Source organism: Salvelinus namaycush, chromosome 23 (genome assembly GCF_016432855.1).
Source record: "Salvelinus namaycush isolate Seneca chromosome 23, SaNama_1.0, whole genome shotgun sequence".
Lineage (NCBI taxonomy): Eukaryota > Metazoa > Chordata > Actinopteri > Salmoniformes > Salmonidae > Salvelinus > Salvelinus namaycush.
Window position 1 is genome coordinate 34,873,380 of NC_052329.1, and position 18,579 is coordinate 34,891,958.

Below are 18,579 nucleotides of genomic sequence, written 5' to 3' on the forward strand. Positions count from 1 at the left end.
AGGTGAAAGCCATGATCCCTTATTTATGTCACTTGTTAAATTCACTTCACTCGGTGTAGACGAAGGGAATGGTTATCAGTGTGTATCAGGAATGGTCCACCACCCAAAGGACATCCAGCCAACTTCACACAACTGTGGGAAGCACTGGAGTCAACATGGGCCAGCATCCCTGTGGAACGCTTTCGACACCTTGTAGAGTCCATGCCCCGATGAATTGAGGCTGTTCTGGGCAGGGGGGGGGGGGTTCCTAATGTTTGGTATACTCAGTGTATTTACTGATATACTGTAGACTCAAAGCAAACCAGAGGTAAAAATGTACTTCCCATTATGTCTTTAAGAATGACTCCTCCCAGTATTCTCTGTTGAGTGATGTCATCCATTGTAACCAGGGGGCAAAGTAAGCAGTACTATTCCTGAGTGTTGTACTTACACGGTATCAGCCCTCGGCAGGACAGTGACATCCATAGGCTACAGAAATAGGTCTCAGCTAAGGGAACAACACCTCAGTCCAGGAGGCAAGTCTGGGATTCCCATAAACAAAGTGTTGAATGGCTGGGGGGGGGTTCTCAATACAGGGAAATCATTTTAGAATACATGCCAATCAAGTGGACATACAGCATTGGATGAGCTTGGTGGTTTGTTATTAACACGATCATTTAGCAGACCCTTTTATCCAGAGCAACAGAACTGTTAACCTCGTCCCCAGGCTAATTGTGTATAGCAGCTGAAAGGGGAAGTTAATCAGTGTCTTTGTTTTCGAGCATTGGGAGGAAGTGTTTGGTGAATGAGATTACAACACGGTCAAAATTGAAAGTGATACACATTCAGTATGTTAACCAAGCGGGAATTTAACCCATAAACCTGGTGTTGTTGGCACTATGCTCTAACCCATAAACCATTGCAACCACGGTCTTCGACCATTTAAAGCCACAACACAGGGTGGCATTGTATGAAGAGACGGAGAAACCCAACAATGCACTTGATTTACTCGATATGATGTAGATGATGATAATCAAATATAGGTGAAGATCTGTTTGCTCTATTAGCTGCCCGAATAAAAAGCAAGTTGTTTTATAACGTGAATATTTTAAAACACGTGCACAAGCATCCAGGCTCTGTAAGGGCTACGTGCCTTGGCAGCACAATGTTATTCTCATGTCTGTAATGAAAAAAATATAAAACCCATAACTGACTTAACATAAACACAACATACAATTTTTTTTTAAATTAATTTATATATATATATATAATAAATTCATGTGTTTTGACTGCCACTGTTAAAAAGTATGACTCGTATCACATGTAAGTCACCTGTAAGCATAATTAAGAGCCTTTCTCATTCACCTGTTAAATGAACTGAACACACTAACAGGTCTTTTCAGCACCACTGTATAGTACATTCTCTATATTGCATCAGAATATAAAAATATACAGATATGTTTTTTTTGAAAACATTCTTTCCATGTTGTTCAATGGCATGACAATTGAGGATGAACAAATCCATACTGACAAGATTGTGATCAATGGTATTACTTCCTACTGGATCGTCCTTTCATTCACAGCACTTTAAAACATCAGTAGCAGCCACACTGAAGAAAATAACATAAGGTACAGGGCATCCTCTGAACACATAGCACTCTCAAGAGGACAACCTGCCCCCCCCACCTTCAGAGAGGAAGATGCAGGACAAGGATAGAAAGAGAGAGAGAGCAGCAGTGAGAGGACAGAGTAGTACTGTACACAGCTGAACAGAGAAACTGGGATGAGACATTGCAGTGTGTCAGCAGGAGGGGGCACTCAGGTTTGTGTGGTAAGAAGACTTTCTGACGGCTCCATATTGTTCTACTCCAACCCGTCAGCAGGGGGCGACGCAGCAACACAGTTCAGTTGATCTTCCACCGTGATGGTGGTGGTAATACCAATACAAAAATCAACAAGAAAATCCAAAACAAAAATTGAAACAATGTCTTTGAATATTGAGGCGATCTCGAACAAGAAGAGAAGAAGGTGCGGTCGGGACGAGAGTTTGGTTTGTTGCAGTGCATAGAGAGTGACTTCGGAGACGATTGGTTTTTATTGCTTGGAGATGCTCCCCTGTCTTAGCCTAACACACATACTCTCTGAGACACACGCGCACCACACAAGCACAGGCACAGGCCGACTACTCCGACCACCCTGCTCTCCAAGAGCAGAGAGAGAGCGATGCGGCAGAGAGAAGAGAGAGTGAGGAGGGCTGAGTTGAACGGCAACTGCAAAGATGACAGATTCCTGTAGTGTTTCCATAGTCTGAGGGTGGACGTCCAGCAGTAGAAGTAGCCTCTCTCTGTTGTGGATGGAGTTGGGAAGGGGGGAGTAGTAGTCTCTCTCTGCTGTGGATAGAGTTGGGAAGGGGGGAGTAGTAGTCTCTCTCTGTTGTGGATGGAGTTGGGTAGGGGGGAGTAGTAGTCTCTCTCTGTTGTGGATAGAGTTGGGGAGTAGTAGCCTCTCTCTGTTGTGGATGGAGTTGGGGAGTGTGGAGTAGTAGCCTCTCTCTGTTGTGGATGGAGTTGGGGAGGGGGGAGTAGTAGCCTCTCTCTGTTGTGGATGGAGTTGGGGAGTGTGGAGTAGTAGTCTCTCTCTGTTGTGGATAGAGTTGGGGAGGGGGGAGTAGTAGTCTCTCTCTGTTGAGGGGGGAGTAGTAGCCTCTCTCTGTTGTGGATGGAGTTGGGGAGGGGGAGTAGTAGCCTCTCTCTGTTGTGGATGGAGTTGGGGAGGGGGGAGTAGTAGCCTCTCTCTGTTGTGGATGGAGTTGGGGAGGGGGGAGTAGTAGTCTCTCTCTGTTGTGGATGGAGTTGGGGAGTGTGGAGTAGTAGTCTCTCTCTGTTGTGGATGGAGTTGGGGAGGGGGGAGTAGTAGTCTCTCTCTGTTGTGGATGGAGTTGGGGAGGGGGGAGTAGTAGCCTCTCTCTGTTGTGGATGGAGTTGGGGAGGGGGGAGTAGTAGTCTCTCTCTGTTGTGGATGGAGTTGGGGAGTGTGGAGTAGTAGTCTCTCTCTGTTGTGGATGGAGTTGGGGAGGGGGGAGTAGTAGTCTCTGTTGTGGATGGAGTTGGGAGTAGTAGCCTCTCTCTGTTGTGGATGGAGTTGGGGAGTGTGGAGTAGTAGTCTCTCTCTGTTGTGGATGGAGTTGGGGAGGGGGGAGTAGTAGCCTCTCTCTGTTGTGGATGGAGTTGGGGAGTAGTAGCCTCTCTCTGTTGTGGATGGAGTTGGGGAGGGGGGAGTAGTAGCCTCTCTCTGTTGTGGATGGAGTTGGGGAGTAGTAGCCTCTCTCTGTTGTAGATGGAGTTGGGGAGTAGTAGCCTCTCTCTGTTGTGGATGGAGTTGGGGAGGGGGGAGTAGTAGCCTCTCTCTGTTGTGGATGGAGTTGGGGAGTAGTAGCCTCTTTCTGTTGTGGATGGAGTTGGGGAGGGGGGAGTAGTAGTCTCTCTCTGTTGTGGATGGAGTTGGGGAGTGTGGAGTAGTAGTCTCTCTCTGTTGTGGATGGAGTTGGGGAGGGGGGAGTAGTAGTCTCTCTCTGTTGTGGATGGAGTTGGGGAGTAGTAGCCTCTCTCTGTTGTGGATGGAGTTGGGGAGGGGGGAGTAGTAGCCTCTCTGTTGTGGATGGAGTTGGGGAGTGTGGAGTAGTAGTCTCTCTCTGTTGTGGATGGAGTTGGGGAGGGGGGAGTAGTAGTCTCTCTCTGTTGTGGATGGAGTTGGGGAGTAGTAGCCTCTCTCTGTTGTGGATGGAGTTGGGGAGGGGGGAGTAGTAGCCTCTCTCTGTTGTGGATGGAGTTGGGGAGTAGTAGCATCTCTCTGTTGTGGATGGAGTTGGGGAGGGGGGAGTAGTAGCCTCTCTCTGTTGTGGATGGAGTTGGGGAGGGGGGAGTTGTAGTCTCTTGTGGATGTGATTAGTCCTAAAGGGCCTGGCTTTGCCCTCCTTCTCTTCCTCCTCCCTCCCGCCATCCGCAGTGCCCTCCACCTCCTCCTCCGGGAGGCCCTCACATCCGCGAGGAGGAGGCCAGCTCGTAGAACAGCACGTAGGCGTCACTGCTGCGCACTTGGCTGGAGGACATTGGCGATACTCTGTGAGGGGAGAGAGGAAGAGGGGATGCATGTGAATGAGCTGTAATGTTGTTGACAGTCATAACGGTGCAACGAATTGACAATGTTATTGGAGAAATGCAATTATGTTCCACTATTATGTCACAAAACCATGAAAATGGATGGTGTATTCAGACAGTTGTTTTCTAACAAAGGTACTAGTTTTACGGCAGAGAGTTTTTAGAGTAACATTGCGTGGGTACTATCATACTGTGCATTAAGCATAGATAAGGTTAAAGGAGGAAAGGGAGGGAAAAAACAGGAGAGAGAGAGAGAACTGCATAATGAATGAGAGCGGAGGAGCAGGGAAAGAAGACAGGTGGCTGCTGAGAGAGAGAGAGAGAGGCTCTCACGAGGCAATGAGTGGGAGAGAGGTGAGAGAGCGAGGAGAAGAGAGGGGGAGGCGGAGAGAGGGAGGAGGTAGGCTACTGCACACTTGACAGAATTTAGGGGAAGCACTGTTATTAAGAAAGCAAGTAGCTCTGGGTGAATGGTATGTAGCCAGCAAGCAGGACATGTCCTCTCCCTGACACTCTCTGCTCTAGCACTCTCAACATGAGACCCAGCAGATCATTTGTTACACAGAGGTCCTACAATGTGGTGGTCCATTCTAAACAACATCCTATTCCCTACTGTATAAAGTGGTGCACTACTGTTGACCAGACTAGTGATAAAAGTAGTGCACTATAAAGGGAATAGGGTGCCATTTCAGATGTACCCTGTGTATGGAGTGAGGTGGAAGAGTGCTCGAATGTTCTAAACAGGAGTATTTCCAGTGTTCTAAGATTTCCAGTCGATTCAACGCTAATGAGCTCAGTTCTGAGCAGTATGGTTTGCTAGCAGAGCCTTGTGGGTAGTGTAGTTTGATAAAGGGAGAGGGAAAGATATACCTGGAGTCATTGAACGTGTACCATTCTCCCGAGGTGGGGTTGCGACAGTACGCTGTGTAGTGGCCGCCCATGGTCGTGCCTGAGTGATTGGACACTGCGTACAGGTTATAAACTGCATTTACTGTGGGGGAAAGGGACAGGGGAAAGAGAGGAATCAGTAGAATGCCATTGTCGTACCTCGACAGACGATTCTACCCGACAGACGATGGTACTCACTGCTGTTTTCCGAGGCAAACTCCCTGAGGTCCAGTTTCTCCATGGGGAAGTTGACAAATGTGGACAGTTTGCTGGTTCTCCGCGCTTCAGAGAAGCGTTTCAGATCTGGACAAGTAGGTGGGTAAAGGAAAAAGCAGTGTAGGGCGGAAGCGTCCGTAAATACACAGAGACAGGGGCTTCATATGGAACCTTGGGTGGGTTTCATATGAAGGTTCACATACATACATTAACACATAGGCAAGCCTCTTATAGCAACAGAGAGCACTTCTAGGCTGGTCTCAGATCTGTGTGCTTTAGTTGAACCATAACCAACTCCTCGGACTACAATTGTCTCATACATGATGTGTTGGCATAAGTACATTATATACAGATCTGGGACCAGGCGTCAGCCAACTCCTCTCTCCTCTATAACATCTAATGGGATAGAGTACTATCGGACAAATGGAGCCTACAAATATGAGCAGCTTGAGAAAGGATACGAAGCACTAAGATCTTGGGGAATTTCTGTACAGTGAACTTCTTTGTGCATCTTCTTCTGGCTTTACACCTGTAGCACGTTGGTTTTTCATCTCCGTCGAGCACGTCCTCTTTGGTGAAGAGACTCACGCAGTCCATCAGACTCACTTCTCCGTAGCCCTTCTTGACACATGGACACGCGGCACATTTAGGTGACATAAAAACGCTGGGACTGTATGTGGGTCTGGTGAACGGTGAATGTGCAACACTGTGGGGAAGAAGCTGGTGTGCATTGTCGACACTGACCTTTGCGATGGGTAGCGAGAGATCCCAGAAGGGGTCAAAGACAGTGGAGCAGTAGCCACATGTGCTGCATGTCAACGAGCTCTTCAGCTGACCCACAAACAGGTCTGTGGAGGACAGGGCAGAGAGAGACCATTACACACACACAGACACAGACACAGACACAGACACAGACACAGACACAGACGACACAGACGGCAGATTGATGTTTCTTGTCATGAATCTTGCCCTGGAGGCAAAACTGAGCAATTTCCTCTAGATGGGCCAGCTGCAAAGTCAAAATTGCCTAGTTATATCGTAAAAATGTATGATAACAAAAAGTTGCTTTTTGGTCTTCATTTAAGGTTAGGCATTTAGGTTAGCGATGTAGTTAAGATTAAGGTTAAAAAAACAGATTTATTTGACTTTGTGGCAGTGCCAGCTAGTGACCACTCTGCAGAGCTGCCCCCAGGGAAAGATTCATGACAATAAATGCCAACCTGCGCACACACGCACTACATCAATCAACAGACTACACATGGAAACACAATTTATTAACAGCACACAGTGTTACTCAACCCCTGTGGGTGTTGATGCGTGCCCTTACCCACTACTTTGCTGTCCTCTCTCTCCAGGTACTTGCTCCACATTCTATCCCCTTTCTCTCGGTCACTGTGGGAGGGACGACCGGACAGGAGAGGGTGTGTCAGTATTCATGCTCACTGCTCCCACGCCTCCCCTCTTGTAAATCCACGAGGCGTCACGCCTCCACACCGACTGATGCGTACTAATAATATGGGACATGCTGCAGCCCTGGCCGTGCCCTACTCTCCCAGTTAACATTCTCTTGACCATAGTCCCACGGTAGTTCATGGAGAGAGAAAGAGCAGGAGACACTCACGGCAAGTGGTCAAAGTCCTCCGAGCTGCCCCGCGGCCGCACCGTGACCCGGTTTACCTCGTTGTGCAGCCCGTCCAGCAGGAAGCGCAGGAACTCCTGGGCATCCTGTTGGCTGGAGGGAGGGACACAGACAGACAAAACACAAGTCATTTTTTTACGCATTGGAAAATCATCTACAATACCATTACTGATACAAAGGTATTCGATTTCGAGTGCCTCTATGGCAACCTATTCCCTACAGATGTAGGATCTTAGGAAATGTCAAACTTGCAGTGTATTTGAAGTTTAAAAACGCTTCTGAAGTTTGTCATTGTCACGATCGTCAAAGGGACTGAGAGAGGACCAAGGCGCAGCGCGTGGAAAGTAAATCTTCTTTTTATTTAAAGAAGGAAAAAACAAAACAACAAACGACCGTGAAGCTATACAAACATAAGTGCTGACACAAAACACTTCGACATAGACAATTCCCCACAAACAGCTAAAGCCTATGGTTGCCTTAAATATGGCTCCCAATCAGAGACAACAATAACCAGCTGTCTCTAATTGAGACCCAATTCAGGCAACCATAGACTTTCCTAGATACCTACACTCAACCATAGACACAGCTAGACTTCTATACTAAACATAAACCCAACTACTCTAATAAACCCCCTAAACCTTACAACCACCATAGACACTACAAAAAACACATACATTCCCCATGTCACACCCTGACCTAACTAAAATAATTAAGAAAACAAAGAATACTAAGGCCAGGGCGTGACATAACCCCCCCCCTTAAGGTGCGAACTCCGGGCGCACCAGCACATAGTCTAGGGGAGGGTCTGGGTGGGCGTCCGTCCACGGCGGCGGCTCCGGCACTGGTCGTGGTCCCCACCCCACCATAGTCACTACCCGCTTACGTAGCCTCCTCCAAATGGCCACCCTCCACATTAACCCCACTGGATTAAGGGGCAGCACCGGACTAAGGGGCAGCACCGGACTAAGGGGCAGCACCGGACTAAGGGGCAGCACCAGGATAAGGGGCAGCACCAGGATAAGGGGCAGCACCAGGATAAGGGGCAGCACCAGGATAAGGGGCAGCACCAGGATAAGGGGCAGCACCAGGATAAGGGGCAGCTCCGGACTGAGGGACGGCAGCTCCGGACTGAGGGACGGATCCTGGTTGGATGACTGCTCTGGCGGATCTTGGCTGGACGGCTCATGGCTGGCTGACGGATCTGGCTGCTCATGGCTGGCTGACGGATCTGGCTGCTCATGGCTGGCTGACGGATCTGGCTGCTCATGGCTGGCTGACGGATCTGGCTGCTCATGGCTGGCTGACGGATCTGGCTGCTCATGGCTGGCTGACGGCTCTGGCTGCTCATGGCTGGCTGACGGCTCTGGCTGCTCATGGCTGGCTGACGGATCTGGCAGATCCTGTCTGGTTGGCGGCTCTGGCAGATCCTGTCTGGTTGGCGGCTCTGGCAGATCCTGTCTGGTTGGCGGCTCTGGCAGATCCTGTCTGGTTGGCGGCTCTGGCAGATCCTGTCTGGTTGGCGGCTCTGGCAGATCCTGTCTGGTTGGCGGCTCTGGCAGATCCTGTCTGGTTGGCGGCTCTGGCAGATCCTGACTGACGAATGGCTCTAGCGGCTCCTGACTGACTAACGGCTCTGACGGCTCGGGACAGACGGGCGGCTCTAATGGCTCGGGACAGACGGATGGCTCAGACGGCGCTGGGCAGACGGATGGCTCAGATGGCGCTGGGGAGACGGATGGCTCAGATGGCGCTGGGGAGACGGATGGCTCAGATGGCGCTGGGGAGACGGATGGCTCAGATGGCGCTGGGGAGACGGATGGCTCAGATGGCGCTGGGGAGACGGATGGCTCAGATGGCGCTGAGGAGACGGATGGCTCAGATGGCACTGGGCAGACGGATGGCTCTGGCCGGAATAGGCGCACTGTAGGCCTGGTGCGTGGTGCCGGAACTGGAGGCACCGGGCTAAGGACACGCACCTTCAGGCTAGTGCGGGGAGAAGGAACAGGGCATACTGGACCCTGGGGACGCACATTAGGCCTAGTGCGTGGTGCCGGAACTGGTGGTACCGGGCTGGGGACACGCATCTCAGGGCTAATGCGGGGAGCAGCAACAGGATGCACAGGACTCTGGAGACGCACAGGAGGCTTGGTGCGTGGTGCCGGAATTGGTGGTACCGGGCTGGAGACGCGCACCATAGGACGAGTGCGTGGAGGAGGAACAGGGCTCTGGAGACACACTGGAAGCCTGGTGCGTGGTGTAGGCACTGGTGGAACTGGACTGGGGCGGGGAGGTGGCGCCGGAAATACCGGACCGTGCAGGCGTACTGGTTCCCTTGAGCACCGAGCCTGCCCAACCTTACCTGGTTGAATGCTCCCCGTCGCCCTACCCGTGCGGGGAGGTGGAATAACCCGCACCGGGCTATGTAGGCGAACCGGGGACACCATGCGTAAGGCTGGTGCCATGTATGCCGGCCCGAGGAGACGCACTGGAGACCAGACGCGTTGAGCCGGCTTCATGACACCTGGCTCAATGCCCAATCTAGCCCTACCAGTGCGGGGAGGTAGAATAACCCGCACCGGGCTATGAACACGTACAGGAGACACCGTGCGCTCTACTGCGTAACACGGTGTTCGCCCGTACTCCCGCTCTCCACGGTTAGCCTGGGAAGTGGGCGCAGGTCTCCTACCTGCCCTCGGCCCACTACCTCTAAGCCCCCCCCCCAAGAATTTTTTTGGGCTGACTCACAGGCTTCCTACCGCGTCGTCGTGCTGCCTCCATTCGCCGGTATCCCTCCTCACACTGCGCCAGAGAATCCCAGGCTGGCTCCGGCACTCGCCCTGGGTCGATCGCCCACCTGTCGATCTCCTCCCACGTAGTGTAGTCCATATTACGCTCCCATTTCCATTCCTCCTTGCGCTGCTCCTGTTGCCGCTTTTCACGCTGCTTGATCCCGCATTGGTGGGGAATTCTGTCACGATCGTCAAAGGGACTGAGAGAGGACCAAGGCGCAGCGCGTGGAAAGTACATCTTCTTTTTATTTAAAGAAGGAAAAAACAAAACAACAAACGACCGTGAAGCTATACAAACATAAGTGCTGACACAAAACACTTCGACATAGACAATTCCCCACAAACAGCTAAAGCCTATGGTTGCCTTAAATATGGCTCCCAATCAGAGACAACAATAACCAGCTGTCTCTAATTGAGACCCAATTCAGGCAACCATAGACTTTCCTAGATACCTACACTCAACCATAGACACAGCTAGACTTCTATACTAAACATAAACCCAACTACTCTAATAAACCCCCTAAACCTTACAACCACCATAGACACTACAAAAAACACATACATTCCCCATGTCACACCCTGACCTAACTAAAATAATTAAGAAAACAAAGAATACTAAGGCCAGGGCGTGACAGTCATTTCCACTTTGAAATTTCTGACTTGATTTTCCCTTACGAAAAATGGATCAACCTCTACAAAAATGTCTGTTAATTATAATCCACATAATAATTCACATTACCTGTTGCTGCAGAATTATTTCCCTGCTGTAGCATACTGGTTCAAATTAAGATCCTACATCTGTATAAAGTGCACACATTTTACACTAAGGCCCATAGGGCTCTGCTGTTGTCAAAAGTAGTGCACTATATAGGGAATAGGGTGCCATAGGGCTCTGGTCAAAAGTTGTCCACGATATAGGGAATAGGGTGCCATAGGGCTCTGGTCAAAAGTAGTGCACTATATAGGGAATAGGGTGCCATTTCACAGGTAGCCTTGGTGAATAGTTAGTTGAGGAACAACACGTACTTGTATCCCACGAATCGGGGGGCGTATCTCTGGATCTGAGTTTTGAACTCTGAGGGGCCGACCGCCTCGCTGCTCGAGGACGTCCACATGGTCTGGAGGAGCTTGGCAAATTCTAGAAGCACAACCAGGAAGATAGATCAGATTCCCTCGGAATAGGGGCAGACATTGTCAAATGGGGGACTGGCTGGTAAATACTATGTTCAGCATTCATTGACTGCAGGGGACTTAGGCTAGCTGTCTCACCCTCCATGAGCGCTCCGGTGTTGGTGCGGCTGTTTTTGTTAAGGTCGCGTCGGTGGGAGTTGTGCAGACAGTAGTCCCGGAGGTTGTGTGTGTTACTGAGACACTGCAGGATGGAGTTCATGAAGCACTGTAGAGACACACACACACAGTCTTCAGAAGAGGGTTAACACACACACTACCATGCTGTTTGTGGTGCAGGAAGTTACAGCTTCAAAATCGAGATTGTTGAGAAATATATTTAAAAAATAATTCCTGCATACACAATAATTTGACAATAACGGTTTCAATGTTGAAGACAAATGTGCAGAGGTGAAATCGTGTCTGCTGAAGTTATTTTTAGATCTTTTTTTGTTACATACATGCATGCATGGAGTGGCAGGTAGCCTAGTGGTTAGAGCCAGTAACCGCAAGGTTGCTAGATCGAATCCCTGAGCTGACAAGGTAAAAATCTGTTGCTTTGCCCCTGAACAAGGCAGTTAACCCACTGTTCCTAGGCCGTCATTGTAAATAAGAATTTATTCTTAACTGACTTGCCTTGTTAAATAAAAAATGAACAATTAACATCACGTTACACATGCTAGCATGGGGAAAACGAGGAACAGCCGGCTGAGTGAATGAAAGGTAGCAGGGATAGAGAGAGCGAGAGACAGTCAAGTCCCCCAGCCGGTACAGAGTGCAGCAGAAGCACTCTGATAAGGTTACTGTGCAAGTAGACAGTTTATTTCGGGACCCATCCTTCTCGCTGTTGCCTGGCAAATGCCCCCTCCCCTGTCCCCTCCCCTCCTGTTTGTAGAGCCATGAGATGGCATGGCAAATAATCTCAGCAAATGGAAATAGACTAGCTAAGGAAAAGTGTTCGTGATATCAAAACACAGCCCTTAAGCCGATGGCAGAGGATAGGACATGTGGATTACACTATTTTTCGGTACACTGACAATATTCCACGTTTATTACACAACACACATGAATAGAGGCCTAAATATAGTAGAAATATGTGTGTGTGTGTACACATGTATGAGTGTGTGTGTGCACCCAGGCCATTACTTACGGTATTTCCCAGGTTCCGTAGGCCCACCAGGCCCTGGGCACTCTTGGAGTTCTGGGGAGGAGAAGAACACGACAAGGAAAACATTTACGACAAAAGCACGTGAGAGAATGGGATCTCTACATGGGCCTACGGTGGAAGGACGTGTGCGATACACATGGGGGGCCATGCTCAGAAAACGGGGGCCGTTCTACTGTAGGTTAGGCTACTAGAAATGCTATACGATGTAAAGATGGACATATTCTTTGTCGAACATTAGCCTGGTCTTGTTTCAATTCAGAGGGAATCACGCCGTACGCACCACCTCAGATGTGCAGCGTTTCCTACACAACTGAAACATCTTGGCTTAGCAATAGCCTAAAGGCTTTAAAGTGGATAACGGTCTACAAATGTAGAATAAGGGCTTTGTAGAAAAGAACATGACTGACGTCACTGCAGTTTAATTATATAAGTTCTGTCGTTTTATAATTGAGTAGTAATGGAAGTAATTACCAAAGCACCAATACGACTGTGGACAAAACTTTACATGAAGTACATATCTCTTTAATATGGAATGCAATGTGTTGTGCTTTGAGGCCTCTGTAGAAATGCTACAATCAACTATTTATGCCTAGTACTTTGAACATAAGTGAACACAAGGCCCCATCACAATGATACAGTCCCCACATTTAGACCAGGAGGAAGGGAGACTGGGATAGGTAGAGTACAGTTCACGCAGTCAGACAGGCCAAAAACCTGACACAATTATGTTTTTATGGGTTGATGTAGAGCACAGCGCTGCTGGGGAACAGGAGAGGAAACCCAATCCAGCTTCCAGTGGAACTCAATATAACACTGAAGTGACCCTGACTTAAGCTCTCCAGTAACTCTCACCTGCATGTTCTGTTCTGGCTCATATAGCCTCCCTCCCTAGTCTCTCCCCATGACCGCAGGAGTGACCAATCACCACGGGACACACAGTGAAAAACAGACACACACCCATGTGCTCCTGGTGTCTGGGAGTTCAACCAGACAGTTTGTTCCAGTTATGAGAACACAAACTTGGGACGGGCTGTAGCGTTTTACTATTACATAAATAACCCCACGCCATCTGTCCCCCTTTCCCAACAGAATAGAAAAACCCATCCAACAGTTTAATTAACTCAGGATTATCTAAATCCTTCTTTCTCAATTCCAACGTAAAATAAAGTGATTTATTAGTCCGCGACCACATGAACAAAACATTCCCTGTTGTCAGTTATTGGTATACAGTCAGTTCCTTGTAGTGGGTTGGTTCCTACTGTCCGAGACAATAATCTCATTTCCCCCTAGTATTCACTTGTTCACTTCCCTTCATTTGAAAGGAATTGACTGGTATGATTCCTTTTGTAGCCTACACAAATCCAATGCTTTTACATTGGTGGCAAGTAGTGTGCGAGTGTAGGCTACACTTCAGGAGGACGGGCAGATTATTAGGTCGCTGCAAGGCAAGGATCATACTGGATAATGCTCATAACAAACTCACACCGCTTTTCACCTCCAGAACAGTTTTCCCGGAATGAGCCCCATGACGTCACCATGTGCCGTACTTTGCTGAGTAATATCATCAGAGCCCAAAATAGCACCTTTCCTTCAGAACTTGCTGCCGCGTTCTCATTGGCTGGTTGCTGTCAGAGCGGTGTGACTGTCACTGCAGAAGTCATCCTGACAGCCTCTCTCCCAGGGAACGCTATTTTTACATGAACAAGCTAGAGGACAATATGACAAACGCACTTGGTCACACTCACAACATCTGGCAAGGGCTTTAGTGTGACTTACTGATTAACTGACTGACCGACCAGTGTTCTTCTTTGGACTAGCAACAGATGAATCAGTGTCACCCATTATGAAAATGTCTTATTCATTAACCTTTGATGATAAACTTAGTTATAGAACTCTAGTCTTCACAGTGGTGTGACAAGCCCTGGCACATGCAAGAAGCCCACTGCTGTTAATCATCATAGCAGTGCACTAATCACCTTGTGATCAGAAGGTTGCCGGTTCAAACCCCCCGAGCTGCCTGCGGTGAAATTTGCAGAACAGGCAGCGTTACCGGCTTCAATATCCCTGTATACTGCCCCTGTGCTGCACCCAACCTGTGTTGTGTGACAGCAAAACATGAAGAATATCTGTGCAAATGGACCAATATTGTACTCTCTGTCTGAATGCTAGCCGTGCAGGTCCCATGCTGTCTTGCCAACTCCTATTGTCATGCAAGAACACTTCTAGGACCAGGCTATGTGGAGCGTTAAAACATGCCCAGGCACATCCATTACTCCAATCCATGATGGAGGCCATTCGGTAATAGGCAGTGTTTGGTTCAAACTGTAGCTACAGTAGTCCAATCTCTAGTCTACTGTCATTCCATTTACAGATACAAATTTGGCCTAGTTTTCACATAACACAGAGACTGATTAATGAATTGCCTTGCATTCTCAATGTATTTACACATAACATGATTACTGCCACCACACTATCAATCCGAGACATTTGATTTAAATGTTATCTGTTGTTTAGCTGTTTTGGGTTCCGTGGCCCTTAGCAGTCACTGTCACTGACATTGATACTGAGCTGAACTATCTCATGATGAAACAGCCAGGTACAAGTTGAGCCCTGAATGGGTTGAGTAGGCATGGGCCTGCCTGACACGGTTCCACCTTGCTCCATGGAATGCGCTATAATCATTAGCTGGCAGCAGTGTTGTGTTGTGTTGAGTGAGAGCTGCTGGAGATGGAGAACAGCATGTTCTGACCTTCCTGTGCCTGGCCCCTGCTAGGGGACAACAACAGCAGCAACCCACCAACTGTCTTCACATGGAGTGACTGACCAGTCATGGATGAGTCATGGATGGACCAGTCATGGACCAGCTTAATCAATTGATATTTACATCCACTGTCTCTCAGACTATTCAAGACCAAGATAATGCACTGAAACAATAGCAACACGTTCCCAAAACAGGTTATAGAAAAGCCTCACAAGACCTAATATGAGCCATAGATAAAACCTTTGAGGGACAAGCGAGAGAAGAAAAAAACCACACTCTTCATTGTGATAGCCAGATACCAGCGTCTGCCACAGGCTTTCACCTCATGAGAGCGAAGCCTGGGAGCCAAAGATAGAGTAGCCAGGTGCTTTCAGTCATGCCGCTCCGCTCCTTCTATTGAGTTTGTTTCATTGAAACGTTCAATACAATACACTCTCTCTAGGATGAACCCGGATTATTGAAGACGATCAATGAAGTGTCAACGTTGAAGGTTGTAATAAAATCGTTAATCATTAGACTATAGTGGATGACTGTTGACCAACGAGTTATCCAGTCACTGCTAGAGCCGTAAACACCATTAGCTCATGTCAGATGATTTCAACATCAGTCTGAAAATAGACCCCTTGACCAACAATTCTACCTTGATTTGTTTCTCTCTAAGGACATGGAATTATGGATAAAAATAGCGAGAGGGTGGGACATATTGTCCCATATGATATTACAGATGTTGCATAATAAAAAAGAATACAAAACCCCATTCTAAATATATTTTGATACAGGCCTAGGCTATGTAATATAATTTATCAAAGGCCTGCTATGGAGTGAGATTAATTTGAGATTATATAACTAGTCTAATGACCTGCCAGAATACTGATCCTCCACAGAGGTTTAGCGGGGTTTAGGCTACTGCTAGAGTGGCTGCAATGTTATATCGCTGGCAATGCCGTGTAGAAGAACCCCTAGTGATTGTCATCCAGGAAACGCAACATCAATCCTCCTTATTGATTAACAACACATATATTACTGTAACTAATACGCAGACAAACATTCGATAGATTATCTTGGTGCCAATATATCCTCTCTTTTTTTTTTTTTTTTACCTTGGCTTGATTAATGAGAAGTCCTACAAAGGTTGACACCAGCACCGAGCCAGACATGCTCGAGGTTTTCCGCCGCATCTCTTGCTTCAAGAACGGGAAAACCGAGGCCGGGGGTTCTTCGGGAACGGTCACCGTGTATGACTGTCTCATGCTGGGCATGATGACTGTCTGATATAGTCGGCTACCGGTGTGTTCTGATGCTCTGCCGGTATCAGGCAGATAGAGCCGGTGCGCTCTTGATTCACCGGGAGTTGCGCTCGATCTCCTGATATTATATGTCGCAGGACCTTTGTATGAAAGTGTAGCCTACGTTACGAATATATTAGTATTTTTGCTCGAGCTTATTCGTTTCCTTTTTGCGGTTGTCATGAAAAAACCGAGCCATTCATCTCATCTACACTCGATTTACAAGCGATACATACCAGACTGGCACTCCTGATATCATGAAAAAACACATAAACACTACATGAAGTAAATAGTTTCGCAATGAAAACAGACTGAGCAATGTCTTATTTTCTCCCCTATATATTTCAGAAATCGAAGACCTTCAGTATACGCAAATCAAAACAATTTCCCTCGTGCAGTATATCAATCACCGGGCTGTTTGAGAAGTAAATGACCACTGCCTCTCCATCGTTTTACAACCCCGAGGACACGCCTCTTTTCGGATTAGTACTACAGACGTCAGCCGCTGCCACAAACCTCTCCGACGTCAAACACAGTCAGAGTGGTCCATTCACATTTCTACGAATTACGCTTATGCTTATTACTCGAATGGTGCTTCCGAGGACACCCGTGGAACAGGACACCCGTGGAACATTCATTCCCGTTGTCCATACATCAAGCAATGAGATACAACACATTCACTGTCGAATATGGCCTTTCTAAAGGGCTACTCAGCGTGAGACCCATTTATTCAATGCAGGACTACATTTCAGAGGAGTACAGCATATCGTGTTGGGGAGAGTAGGCTACTACTACTGTACTACATGCTCATAATCTGTTAGGCTATTGACCATGGCTGTAATAATACATCTCTTCATACAGTTGAAGTCGGAAGTTTACATACACCTTAGCCAAATACATTTAAACTCAGTTTTTCACAATTCCTGACATTTAATCCTAGTAAAAAACTCCCTGTTTAGGTTAGTTAGCATCACCACTTCATTTTAAGAATGTAAAATGTCAGTATAATAGTAGAGAGAATGATTTCTTTCAGCTTTCAATTCGTTCATTACATTCCCAGTGGGTCAGAAGTTTACATACACTCAATTAGTATTTGGTAGCATTGCCTTTAAATTGTTTAACTTGGGTCAAACGTTTTGCGTGGCCTTCCACAAGCTTCCCACAATAAGTTGGGTGAATTTTGGTCCATTCCTCCTGACAGAGCTGGTGTAACTGAGTCAGGTTTGTAGGCCTCCTTGTTCACACATGCTTGTTCAGTTCTTCCCACAAATTTTCTATAGGATTGAGGTCAGGGCTTTGTGATGGCCACTCCAATACCTTGACTTTGTTGTCCTTAAGCCATTTTGCCACAACTTTGGAAGTATGCTTGGGGTCATTGTCCATTTGGAAGACCCATTTGCAACCAAGCTTTAACTTCCTGACTGATGTCTTGAAATTTTGCTTCAATATGTCCACATCATTTTCCTTCCTAATGATACCATCTATTTTGTGAAGTGCACCAGTCCCTCCTGCAGCAAAGCACCCCCCACAACATGATGCTGCCACCCCGTGCTTCACGGTTGGGATGGTGTTCTTCGGCTTGCAAGCGTCCCCCTTTTCCCTTCAAACATAACGATGGTCATTATGGCCAAACAGTTCTGTTTTTGTTTCATCAGACCAGAGGACATTCCTCCAAAAAGTACGATCTTTGTCCCCATGTGCAGTTGAAAACCGTAGTCTGGCTTTTTTATGGCGGTTTTGGAGCAGTGGCTTCTTCCTTGCTGAGCGGCCTTTCATGTTATGTCGATATAGGACTCGTTTTACTGTGGACATAGATACTTTTGTACCTGTTTCCTCCAGCATCTTCACAAAGTCCTTTGCTGTTGTTCTGGGATTGATTTGCACTTTTTCGCACCAATGTACGTTCATCTCTAGGAGACAGAACGTGTCTCCTTCCTGAGCGGTATGACGGCTGCGTGGTCCCATGGTGTTTATACTTGCGTACTATTGTTTGTGCAGATGAACGTGGTACCTTCAGGCGTTTGGAAATTGCTCCCAAGGATGAATCAGACTTGTTGAGGTCTACAATTTTTTTTCTGGGGTCTTGGCTGATTTCTTTTGATTTTCCCATAATGTCAAGCAAATAGGCACTGAGTTTGAAGATAGGCCTTGAAATACATCCACAGGTAGACCTCCAATTGACTCAAATGATGTCAATAAGCCTATCAGAAGCTTCTAAAGCCATGACATAATTTTCTGGAATTTTCCAAGCTGTTTAAAGGCACAGTCAACTTAGTGTATGTAAACTTCTGACCCACTAGAATTGTGATACAGTGAATTTTAAGTGAAATAATCTGTCTGTAAACAATTGCTGGAAAAATGACTTGTGTTATGCACAAAGTAGATGTCCTAACCGACTTACCAAAACTATAGTTTGTTAACAAGACATTTGTGGAGTGGTTGAAAAACAAATTTTAATGACTCCAATCTAAGTGTATGTAAACTTCTGACTTCAACTGTAGTTAGCTTCACAGAGGAAGACTGTTATTC

General features: G+C 47.4%; 1 protein-coding gene across 3 annotated transcripts in view; it reads right to left on the reverse strand.

Moving 5' to 3' along the window:
* Nucleotides 1–3,930: 3,930 nt before the first annotated feature.
* Nucleotides 3,931–18,579, reverse strand: part of LOC120018361 (ubiquitin carboxyl-terminal hydrolase 2-like) — a 47,073-nt gene continuing 32,424 nt past the window's right edge. Inside the window, exons 1-11 of one of the 3 annotated variants that reach the window (XM_038961517.1) lie at nucleotides 15,865–16,337; nucleotides 11,986–12,036; nucleotides 10,938–11,064; nucleotides 10,695–10,806; nucleotides 6,862–6,972; nucleotides 6,568–6,632; nucleotides 5,985–6,088; nucleotides 5,702–5,861; nucleotides 5,223–5,327; nucleotides 5,007–5,127; nucleotides 3,939–4,098 (exon numbers count right to left, since the gene is read on the reverse strand). In XM_038961517.1, the coding sequence (XP_038817445.1) occupies nucleotides 4,014–4,098; nucleotides 5,007–5,127; nucleotides 5,223–5,327; nucleotides 5,702–5,861; nucleotides 5,985–6,088; nucleotides 6,568–6,632; nucleotides 6,862–6,972; nucleotides 10,695–10,806; nucleotides 10,938–11,064; nucleotides 11,986–12,036; nucleotides 15,865–16,023 (1,200 nt within the window). In that variant the 5' untranslated portion in view covers nucleotides 16,024–16,337 and the 3' untranslated portion in view covers nucleotides 3,939–4,013. Of the gene's footprint in view, nucleotides 4,099–5,006; nucleotides 5,128–5,222; nucleotides 5,328–5,701; nucleotides 5,862–5,984; nucleotides 6,089–6,567; nucleotides 6,633–6,861; nucleotides 6,973–10,694; nucleotides 10,807–10,937; nucleotides 11,065–11,985; nucleotides 12,037–15,864; nucleotides 16,338–18,579 lie in introns of those variants that run through there. The other 2 variants (XM_038961518.1, XM_038961516.1) reach the window with 2 other exon arrangements.